The sequence below is a fragment of the Nansenia antarctica genome (genome assembly GCF_963989245.1).
Source record: "Nansenia antarctica genome assembly, chromosome: 2".
Lineage (NCBI taxonomy): Eukaryota > Metazoa > Chordata > Actinopteri > Argentiniformes > Microstomatidae > Nansenia > Nansenia antarctica.
Window position 1 is genome coordinate 77,184,341 of NC_137675.1, and position 11,509 is coordinate 77,195,849.

An 11,509-nucleotide genomic window follows, 5' to 3' on the forward strand; every position below is an offset into this window, starting at 1 on the left:
ATGTCTGGTTTCGATGATCCAGGAGTGTATTACAGTGACAACTTCGGCGGAGGTGATGGCGATGGATACGCTGAAGAAGGTGGCTTGAAACGGACCCAAATCAAAAAACGATTCCGTGGTTTTCTTCGGCAGTTCAGGGTTGGAACCGATCGCACGGGTTTCACATACAAATACAGGTAAGAAGATCAGACGATGGAAGAGACAAGACAAGCTTAGCTGACCGGTAACGCTGCCAATCTGGCAACGTTAAAGTTATTTAGCCAATGTAGCTAACCTACTCAAACCGCTGTTGATCATCTTGTAGCTAGCGACTGTATTTTGTGATCACATGCAGCCATGATTCAATCATTAATCGATTGTTGACCTGATGTTGCTTGCTGCTTTGTAGAGATGATCTGAAGAGACGCTACACTCTGGGCGACTACTGGGTGGAGGTTGAGATGGAGGATCTGGCCAGCTTTGACGAGGACCTGTCAGACTGCCTGTACAAGCTGCCCACGGAGAACCTGCCCCTGGTGAGAGAAATGCGAACACATGATTTACTCACATCGTGCATATTTTATGTAAAAGGTCGCAATGGAATTGACTTTATTTACAACAATGGCTCTATACTCTGTAATCTGAGTATATGTAATGTGTCTAATGTTGCCTACGTGTATGGCTGAAAGACACAAACATATCATGCCAACAGGACAGTAGACTAGTTATGTTGTAAACCAATACGGATTGAGTTGTTTTTAACAGTTAACAGGCGAAATATGCAAGTTGATTGAGACAACAATGTGATGTGTCTGGGGGCTTATGGTTGAGTCTTTCAGTCAGTGCCTTTGGTGTCTTTATATATATATATATATATATATATATATATATATATATATATATAGATATATTTGTTTGGCAATTAAGTTGACAGAGACAGTACACATTTAATATAAGGAGTACTTTACTCAAACATTGAAGTATATTATTCATCAGTCCGCCACCCAAATATAATTATATTGTGCATAAAAGCCTTGTGGATATCCCAATGACAAGCTTGCGTTTACTTTTCTGGATAAGTGATTTGATGATGCGTTTTGGCATCAATGTAAGTGTGTCAGAGTTAGCTGGAGAGCTAATTTATGCTAATCGTCTGGCCTCAAGTTAACGCCGAGTTGCCCTGTGATGCTTTGATTGACAGCTGGAGGAGGCAGCCAAGGAGGTGGCTGATGAGGTGACCAGGCCCCGGCCACAGGGGGAGGAGGCGGTGCAGGACATCCAGGTCATGCTGAAGAGTGACGCACACTCTGCATCCATCCGTAACCTCAAGGTAAGACATACACTGTGGGAGAAAAATTGGGGACCCCCCTCTGACCCCCACACACTGTCTCTACTTGCAAATGCAAATGAACAATTCAACAAGTGCAATGTTTCAGTCAAAGACCTTCATCAGGCAAATACGCTGACACACACTAGCACATGTCTCTGGCCCTTGTACTGATCTTTACTTCTTTGAAGCAGCAGCACGGTAAGTGTCTGGAGGTAATGTTCTGTGTGTGACACCATGTATGTCCCACCTGTAATGAGGGGAAATGTAACAAACCATCACTAAAATGTACGTTTCTGATCATCATATCACTCTGAACTCTCTCTCCTTTCTCCCTCCCTCCCTCTCTCCCTCCCTCCCCCTGTCCCTGGCAGTCGGAGCAGGTGTCCAAGCTGGTGAAGGTCCCGGGCATCATCATCTCTGCCACGGCCGTGCGGGCCAAGGCCACCAGGGTGTGTCTGCAGTGCCGCGGCTGCCGCGGGGTCATCAGCAACATCCCCCTGCCCCCGGGCCTGCAGGGCTACGCGCTGCCCCGCAAGTGCAACAGGTGAGTCTGACTGTGTGTGTGTGTGTGTGTGTGTGTCCGTGTTCTCCTTTGTGTCATAAGTGAGGGTTTTTGTGTGTATTTGCCTTGACTCCCTGATCTCTCCCCCCATCCTCTTAGTGAGCAGGCCGGCAGGGTGAAGTGTCCCATAGATCCGTACTTCATCATTCCCGACCGCTGCGTCTGCGTCGACTTCCAGACCCTCCGTCTGCAGGAGTCTCCCGATGCCGTGCCACACGGAGAGATGCCCCGTCACCTGCAGCTCTACTGTGACAGGTAAAACACACACACACACACACTCGCATCCACACGCACAAACACACACACTCACATCTGACACACACACACACACAAACCTCAGATAGCGCCGCCTGACTGAAACAATGTCCATTCAGTGAGACATTACTGCGCTCATTCTCACGTCCGCCTCCCCCGTCCCTCCACCCCTGGCTAGGTACCTGTGTGACCGCGTGGTCCCTGGGAACAGAGTGACCATCATGGGCATCTACTCCATAAAGAAGGTGGCGGCGGCCAAGACCCAGGGCCGGGAGAAGAGTGCCGGCGTCGGCATCCGCGCCTCCTACCTGAGGGTCGTGGGCATCATGGTGGACACAGAGGGAGCAGGTACGCAGAGAGAGAGAGAGAGAGGGAGAGGGAGAGGGAGGGGGAGAGAGAGAGGGAGAGAGAGAGAGAGGGAGAGAGAGAGAGAGGAGAGAGAGAGGGAGAGGGAGAGAGAGAGAGAGGGGGGGGGGGGTGTTAGACTATTGATGATTGAATGTTTTCGTCAAATGTCAATAAAGTTGTGTCTAATCCGATCCTCGGCGTCGCCCTCAGGCCGCGGAGCCGCCACCGGGTCCGTCACCCCCCAGGAGGAGGAGGAGCTGAGAGCGCTGGCGTCCTCGCCCAACGTGTACGGCTCCCTGGCCCGCTCCCTCGCCCCCTCCATCTACGGCTGCGAAGACCTGAAGAAGGCCATCGCCTGCCTGCTGTTCGGGGGCTCCAGGAAGAGGTGGGGTTCCTGGTGGTGTTGTTGTTGCCTGAAAGACGGAGTTGATTGTGTCTTCAAAGAACTCCATATTGAGATACTTAGATACTTCGCCAATACATAGATACTTCGACAAATACTTTGTGCCAATATGCTAATGCCAATAAGGCAAGCTGAAACTATTTTGTAGTTTGTAGACATGGAAAATACATTTTTTTGGTTGCTTTTTCTCTGTGTGCTCACTCAAACACTCCTCTTCATTATCCTCCTCCTCTTCATCCTCAGACTGCCTGACGGACTGACCCGTAGAGGGGACATCAACCTCCTGATGCTGGGAGACCCTGGAACAGCCAAGTCTCAGCTGCTCAAGTTCGTGGAACGGTGCTCTCCCATCGGGGTAAGCAGTCACATTAACACAGAGATTAGTATATTCTGAATAATGTGTGTAATGATCCCATGAGGGAATTCACATGTTAATTAAATAATTCAGTACATATACAAGTAAACACTTGAATTGTATGCCTGAATTAAAGCAGAGTAGTTTGGTGTACTGATTTTTGAGCAGTTAACTCGTGCTGCTGAGCTCTTCGTTTTAGCATAAATGCTAACTCGCTCTCTCACTCTCCTTCCCCCTCTTCCTCTTCCTCTCTCTCTCTCTCCTCCCCCTCCCCCCCAGGTGTACACCTCAGGTAAAGGCAGCAGTGCTGCTGGTCTGACAGCGTCTGTCCTGAGGGACCCCCACACACGCGGCTTCATCATGGAGGGAGGGGCCATGGTGCTGGCCGACGGTGGCGTAGTCTGCATCGACGAGTTCGACAAGGTAAAAGCCCTCAGATGAGATCAAACTGTCTTTATATAGCATCTATTTCATACACAGATGCAACACGATGCGCTTTACATGAATAATGGGTAAAAACTGAGAGAATTTTTTTTGAAAAACACAAATGTAGAATAAGTAGTATTACAGGTGTAGAAGTTGAAACAAAAGCTGTGAACAGTGAAAGCAAAGATCAAACTATAGAAGCAAAGATAAAAGAGGACTTTTGTCTTTGAGCGAGTTTTTCAACACTCTACACAGTTTGTGTAACTGAGTTGAATTTCAGCAAATACTGTTGAGCGAACTCTGAACTGTGTGTCTTTGCACCCCCCAGATGAGAGAGGACGACAGGGTAGCTATCCACGAAGCCATGGAACAGCAGACCATCTCTATCGCCAAGGTAACGTCTGATTTGGTGGTCGACGCTGCCCGGTAGTGGAAACGGAAATGGTTGTCCAATGATTATAACTTTATTGCTGTTCACATCCTGAAACATATTGTGTTGACTGTTAAAATATGAGGACAATTCAAACAAAAATAATAAGTTGGAGTTTGATACGTAGATTTCTTTAATCATGTTGCAGTCGATTGATAATCTGAACTTTGACCCCCCCCCCCTGTCTGTAGGCTGGCATCACCACCACCCTGAACTCACGCTGCTCGGTGCTGGCGGCGGCTAACTCTGTGTTCGGTCGCTGGGACGACACCAAGGGAGAGGACAACATCGATTTCATGCCCACCATCTTGTCTCGGTTCGACATGATCTTCATCATCAAGGACCACCACGACCAGGAGAGAGACATGGTGAGGGACATGGTCTTTCTGCCATGTTCTGCTGTTGGGACCCGACCAGGGTTGGGGTGGGAGGGGGGGGTTAAGGTTATTTGCCAACATTTAATTGTAATTTCGATGAAACTCCACTGACCCCAACCCTCCTCAGATCCAGTGTGTTAACCCCCCCTCCTCTCTCAGATCCAGTGTGTTAACCCCTTCTCCCCCCCCCCTCTCTCAGAGCCAGTGTGTTAACCCCTTCTCCCCCCCTCTTCTCTCAGATCCAGTGTGTTAACCCCTTCTCCCCCCCTCTTCTCTCAGATCCAGTGTGTTAACCCCTTCTCCCCCCCCCCTCTCTCAGAGCCAGTGTGTTAACCCCTTCTCCCCCCCCCCTCTCTCAGAGCCAGTGTGTTAACCCCTTCTCCCCCCCTCTTCTCTCAGATCCTGGCTCGCCACGTCATGAACGTCCACCTCAGTGCTCACACACAGACTGAAGGAGTGGAGGGAGAGATCTCACTGGCCACGCTGAAGAAGTTCATCTCCTACGCCAGAACGTGAGTCTCAACATCCTCTTCTGCGGGAGCAGCAGTCATAGTTATGGATCTGAGAAAGTCTTCATCACCTGACCTGTTAGAATATAATATATATAGAATATAAACCTGTAATTCAAAGCTGATCCTCAAGGTGGCGCTGCATGGTCCTCCACACTCCAGACAGTCAGAAACTGGAACTACCCCTGACCAGCCCTAAGAGGGGGAGAGAAAAAAAGTCAATAATTCCTCAGGCTTCTAGTGACAGTGCGGGATCTCCAACGACAACCCAATCCACAGGTTGCTTGGCGGTATTGGCGTGTAACGGTCAATTGTGTCCTGACAGGAAATGCGGCCCACGTCTGTCTGCGGCGGCGGCTGAGAAGCTGAAGAACAGATACGTGGTGATGAGGAGCGGGGCGAGGGAGCACGAGAGAGAGAGCGAGAGGAGGGCCTCCATCCCCATCACTGTCAGGTACCTAGACACTGCCTCTTGTATATCCATACTCCATACTGACTCTGTCCAGAGAAAATCCATAGCCCCTTACGGGTAGCCCCCCAGAGTGGTACTGAGAGATCAGGTAGCCCCCCACAGTGGTACTGGGTGATTGGTTTTAGCGGCCTGACCTCTAATGGGTTTGTACAATCACTCTAAAGAGTATAAATTGGGCTGTTTTGAGCTATAAGCTTTGAATCATAAGCAACCTGCCCAGTGGTGAACATGTTGTTTGAAGTACAGTAGACCAATTGTACAGCACTATAGCAGGTATCAGATGTCTACTGGAAAAAGTAAAGGAACTATGAGTCTCCATAAGCGTTGTCTAACTTTTCTAATCCAACACGCTGCCCCTACCTCCCAGGCCTAGTAGATTTAAAAGGATTTGATAGTGGCAAAGGGTACTAGAGTACAATCCTTTCAGATATACTAGTGTCTAGGGGTTGGGCAGGTCAATGGGTTGTTTATGAGCGGACCCTGAAATGTGTTCTAAAGCTCACCAACTCGCTATCGCCCCCCACAGGCAGCTGGAGGCGGTGGTGCGTATCGCAGAGTCTCTGGCTAAGATGAAGCTGCAGGCGGTGGCTGGCGAGGAGGAGGTGGACGAGGCCCTCAGGCTCTTCCAGGTGTCAACACTGGACGCTGCGCTGTCAGGAAGCCTCTCAGGTGTGTGTGTGTGTGTGTGTGTGTTCATGAGACGAAGGGAAGCCCACTCTTGCCAATCATTCCTTTATTTCATGCGTTTGACATGTACATCTGTAGGCATTATCACAGCTGAGAGTTTTGGCAATGCTGGTTCCTAAACCCTCTCCCCTCCCCCATCTGCAGGTGTGGAGGGCTTCACGACCCAGGAGGACCAGGAGATGATCTCGCGCATCGAGAAGCAGCTGAAGAGACGCTTTGCCATCGGCTCCCAGGTGTCGGAGCACAGCATCATCCAGGACTTCACCAAGCAGGTCCGTTAGTTACACTGTTACACACCAGGGCCCATTAGCAGTTCAAATACTTGCTTGTCCTCGATTCTGTTTGCCTGATGCAATTGAACCAATGGAAAAGTCCCAAAAGTGCTAACCACGCCCCTCTGGCACTCCAGGCAAACTCAGGGAAACACTCAACATTTGAAATGGTTTTAAATCCGGTTGTTTGTACAGGACTGGTCTATTAGGAGTACAGACAGGCCTGTACTACTTGGGTTTGACATGATGTGCCGGAATGATCCGGATTCCTTTTTTCTACCCAGGGGTCATCATTTCTGTCTGGCTTTGAGTAGCTGAGTAGTGATTGCGGGAAATCAGCCAGCTCTTACCAGTCCTGGATAGCAACAATTCTGACCCAGATTAAAGTGTTTTCAAATGCTTGGCCCAGGGCGCTAGAGATGTTGGACTGTGTTAGCGTGATGAACTTCCTGATTGACCACTCGCTTCTCCCTTTCAACCCCCCCCCCACCCCCCTCCCGTATACAGAAGTATCCAGAGCAGTCCATCTACAAGGTCCTCCACCTGATGATGAGGAGGGGGGAGCTGCAGCACCGCATGCAGAGGAAGGTTCTCTACAGGGTCAAGTAGAGCCCACACCCGCAGGCAGGATGCATCGTCATTGTTGACTCTGTAAATAGTAGTTTGAGCAAGAGCATTATTTGCTGTTCATGTGTTTCCATGCCAACAACAACAACAACGTTATCTCAAGTTCAACTGGTGACATCACATATTGGTGATGGTTGGTATCATCGCTCTTCTCAGACCAAACATGTTATGTCCTGCAGGCCATTTTGTATAAACTATTATACTCAGATAGTGTTTTGTCTGGGGAAAGGTTGGATGAGATGTTTTGCTCTGTAGATTGCTAAAAAAGGATTGATGGTTCATGATATGTTTATGTACTGAAAATAAATAAACCTGGTGTCTGCAGTTTGAGGTATGCACATGTCTTTAATTAAATAAAATATTTAGAAAATTATTACACCAGCTTTTTCCTGCTAATATGTCAGCTTGATTGTAGCTGGATGCGTGTCTTGGTCCCCTTTTGGATAGAATAATAATGGTATAATGTTCTCTCATCTCAAGTCTTTCCTCTATTCCTCCTCCTCTCTTCTCAGACCTCATTGCGGGACTGAGTTTCCTCCCCTCTGATCTTCTCAGTTCAGACGCGAGTGGTCGAGGGCTATTTCTCAATTGTTAGGAACACAAGTCCTTGTGTCCTCTCTTCTATCCTCCATTGTGTTTAAAACATGTACTTTCTAAATTAATAACCCAATCTGGAAAAAAAGAAGCAAGAAGAGAATCCCCTTCTGATAGTGACATCACAGTGGTCTGGAAGATAGGAGCCAGATTAAAAAACTGTTGCAATGGTGACCCTTCTCATTAAGGAAGTTGAGAAATGCAGTTTGAACACATACAGCAGCACGCACGCACGCACTCATACACATACACACACTGACAGGGGTTCTGGTGACGCAGATAGCCAACCTCTTTTATCTTATTAAATAATTAATTCAGGCTGTTAAAATTATTTTGACTGACATCACACGACCCTTTCCTACAGCCCCTTCTGATCTTTAACAAAAATAATATTTTTACTGACCAAAATATTCTATTTTCAATGAAAGAATTCATAAATTCTGATGCATCATTTTGTAGCCAATCAAAGTATTATTACTAGGTAAATACCACATAAAACACTCGGCAACCAAGGTGGCGAATGTTCAGGAATTCTTTGGCAGTTGGTGAGTTAAAGGGAAAGTTCACTTGTTTACACCTGAAAGTCAGACGGTTTTAACCTGAAAGAAGTCCAGTCATGAAAAAAGAATAGTGAATGAGGACCACTGTTTTTTCCTCTCAGGGACTTGTAAATAAGTATGTTCACTGTAACATACTTCACTGGAGGCTAGTTTGTGTATGGACATTCATGGTAATGCACCTCTCACTACATGACATGGGTTATTTGATGAAACAACAACTCAGTGGTATCCAGTCTGAGTTGGTTTGATCCCCACCCTGATATAGTTCATTTTCCCAGTAGTGTGAGGGTCTGTAATTACTGTGGATGTTGTTCTCTTCATTTATTATTCCTGGGAGCTGATGGGGTGGAGGTCTTCTCCCAGTACGACCAGTGGATGTCTCAGGACGGAGGACACAGTCAGACTAGTCAAGCTAAAATCCTTTATTGACATACAGGTCACAGAGACAGCGAAATACATGTTATAGTGAAGTGAAACCAAGCTAATAATCTGACTTAATCCCTCCCATACAGTATCAGTATAGTAATATATATTGTATTCTTATTCTTATTCTTATTCTTATTAATGATTCAACTTATTTTTACATTAAAAGAGTGATACAGCTAATTGAATGACATAAAGGAGGAAAAGAGTGAAACAAGTAGAAAGGTTTATTGGCATACAGGTCACAGAGACGTCTTCTCCCAGTATCCCTCCACACAGGTGTGAGGTGAACGGTTCCTGGGGTGCGTCTGTAGGGCTGGGTCTGTGGAGCTACCCCTGACCAGCCAGTCTGCCTGCTGGCTCCCTGTTCATTTAAAGAGAAAATAGTCACTTTCACATGACAAATGTTTAGCTTTCAAACAATTTTTATGAACAAACATTGTCCTATTTTAGTTCATGTTCATCTGTCCAGGCAGAGAGAGAGAGAGAGACAGGTAATTTACTTTGAGACGCAATGACGCTAATGTTGTAGAGAGCCAGCAGATCCTTGTTCTGCTTCACTTTCCAGTTCTGCCAGTCCTGCAACTTCTGCTGACAGAGACAGAGACAGAGAGAGACAGAGACAGAGAGAGTGAGAGAGAAGTGATCACTCAGTCTTAGGCCCGGTCCACACCGCCGACCTGTACCTCAGCAGCGTGTGTGCGTGGCAGAGCTGCTGTGGCTCTCACGCTTGCGGCTTTCTGCTGCAGCTCTAACTGCGGAGCTGCTACTGCCAGACATTGAGTTGCCTATCAACCGATAATTTTCACGCAAGGCAAAAAAGGGCCAAATTTGTGTGCTCTCAAGTCTGCTACCTACTATCTGCTTTGAATGATAGGGCAGTGGGCACTACATTGAGCGAGCAACAATCGAGCGAGCAACAATCCCGAGGTAAACATTAGCCCCGAAACCTGAATAGACTCTCTACCTCTCTCTTGTATTATTAACTACTGCACTTAAACATTGCTCATGGCCTACTTTTTCCCCCACACAGGAATCGATAAGGGAATAGATCGAATCGATAAGCAGAATCGATAATGGAATCAGTATCAATAACATCTTATCAATTCCCATCCCTATACTGTATGTAAGTCATTACATATAAGTTATAAGGGGGTGTTTTCACTAAGGTGTATCAGGCGTACTTGTTCCTTTGTATGCAGGAACATGGGAATGTCCAGCAGATGCTGTTGCATCATGGGATTCTGAGGCTCTCCCATCATGCTGATGGTTGGGCTGCTGCCTGTGTACACAAACCAGAGAGACAAAGGGAAGGATTCATCACCAAACTGATGCAGTTGTATGCTCTGGGTTGAAATAAAGAGCTTACTAAAAGGTACATAGGGTACTATAAGTAATTTTGGGTCGCTTTCACAACAACATGTACAATGTATCCGTGGTTAGATTGGTATCTGACTGATGAATGGGTAGGTAGGACAGCTCACCATAGTTGTCCCTGTAGTTGAAGAGCTGCTGTCCTGGCAGGTTCAGGGGGGGTCCTGCCATGGGGCTTTCCATGCCTGCAGGGGCCGTGATGTCAGGAGGGCAGCTGAACCCTGCCTTTGCTGCCTGCTGATGTTGTTGTTGTTGTTGTTGTTGTTGTTGTTGTTGTTGTTGTTGTCTTTGTTGTTGTAGTCGTGTCTGATCATTCGGGAACCCAACAATATAAGAGATAAGGTTACACCATATCAGACTACAGTATGCTGTTACAAAGCAAACCTGATTAAAAAGTGCACAAACTAGCCCTGGGGGGTATTCCATCAACATAATTTTTTGATAATCTTGTGAGATTTATTAAAATAAACCTGGATTTTTTTTATTAATCTTGCAAGATTTATCAGAATAAGCCTGGATTTTCCAATATATTATTTTCATGCTCACTACACTGAAAGCAGTTTCAGCAGCTGTTTTACTTCAGTATAATGATGGCATATTAGTTCACAAGAATGGTAAACATGCATTGATTACCTCCTTTCTCCCAATGACTGTAGACATGATCACAGAGTCTAGTCTATCCAGCTCCTCCCCCAGTACCTCCTCTTCCTCTCTCCCAGACCTCACAGACAGCAGAACACTCCCGATCTGGACTCTGTTCTGCTGGAGAGCACTCTGTCTCAGGTCCGGGACTATACTGACGACTTCAGGACTGTAACTGTTAACGCTAAACTTCATCATCCTGTCACATCTCCTCTCTAAATGTCTGCAGCGTTCCATCACTCTCTCTACCTTGTGCTGCAGGCCTCCACTGATCTCCCTCACACAGGCTGCTGCAGGGTGCAGCTTCTTCAGAGGACAGAGCCAAACTGACAGGGGAACAGCCTTCTTTCCACTGGGCCCCAGCAGCTTAGGGAGGGACTTACACAGATCAACTATCTGTCTGTGACCTTTGACCTCCCTCTGTGCTCCATGATCTCCATAGTACATGCAGGGGAGATCATCAGAGAGAAGGAGTTCCTGAGCATCAGTTAGTTTAGTGTCTCCATCCTCTGCTGTGCACAGTGGAATCATCTTCTCCACTGTGTTAATGACATTACTCCACTCAACCTGGTCTGTCTTAAAGAGGAGGGCGGCCTGAGTTCCGTATGTCACAGCCATGACCACATGTGTGGCTGTTTGCTGCTGAATCACTTCAGGACGAGTCACCTTCTCTAACAGGGAGGGAGTCAGCTGATCCAGTCTAGTGGTTCTCTTATAGTGGAGAGTTACCGGGAAGTGGTGCAGTGGATGGTTCAGATATTTTGCAGCTCCTCCCACCTCCACCAGTCCAGACAGGAAGCTGGCTCTGGTTGGCTGATCCAGTCGCAGTGCTTTGAAACTGTTCTTCTGATAGGGTACGTCTATTATCACCTGGGCCTTAGCAA

The 11,509-nt window shown here is 47.2% G+C and overlaps 2 protein-coding genes across 2 annotated transcripts; one reads left to right on the forward strand and one right to left on the reverse strand.

Moving 5' to 3' along the window:
• On the forward strand, nt 1-7,014 carry mcm5 (minichromosome maintenance complex component 5; the record flags this gene model as incomplete). The annotated part of the gene is made up of 16 exons (XM_080523909.1): nt 1-176; nt 389-515; nt 1,181-1,309; nt 1,681-1,853; nt 1,971-2,126; nt 2,305-2,474; nt 2,685-2,859; nt 3,121-3,232; nt 3,512-3,655; nt 3,987-4,052; nt 4,280-4,456; nt 4,865-4,977; nt 5,300-5,428; nt 5,973-6,115; nt 6,278-6,405; nt 6,913-7,014. The coding sequence occupies 16 exons, from the start codon at nt 1-3 to the stop codon at nt 7,012-7,014; spliced, it is 2,220 nt and encodes a 739-aa protein (XP_080380035.1).
• Nucleotides 7,015-8,657: 1,643 nt separating this feature from the next.
• Nucleotides 8,658-11,484, reverse strand: LOC308150945 (neoverrucotoxin subunit alpha-like). The gene is made up of 5 exons (XM_080523737.1): nt 10,617-11,484; nt 10,094-10,289; nt 9,794-9,891; nt 9,113-9,197; nt 8,658-8,973 (listed from the first exon to the last, which is right to left on the reverse strand). The coding sequence occupies exons 1-5, from the start codon at nt 11,241-11,243 to the stop codon at nt 8,852-8,854; spliced, it is 1,128 nt and encodes a 375-aa protein (XP_080379863.1). The 5' UTR covers nt 11,244-11,484; the 3' UTR covers nt 8,658-8,851.
• Between the last annotated feature and the right edge of the window lie 25 nt (nt 11,485-11,509).

Coding starts and splice junctions, on each gene's coding strand:
- LOC308150945 (XM_080523737.1), bottom strand. CDS start 11,243: ATGGCTGTGACATACGGAACTCAGGCCGCCCTCCTCTTTAAGACAGAC. Junction 10,290..10,616: donor CAGTCATTGGGAGAAAGGAG/GTAATCAATGCA, acceptor CCGAATGATCAG/ACACGACTACAACAACAAAG. Junction 9,198..9,793: donor TCCTGCATACAAAGGAACAA/GTACGCCTGATA, acceptor CTCTGTCAGCAG/AAGTTGCAGGACTGGCAGAA.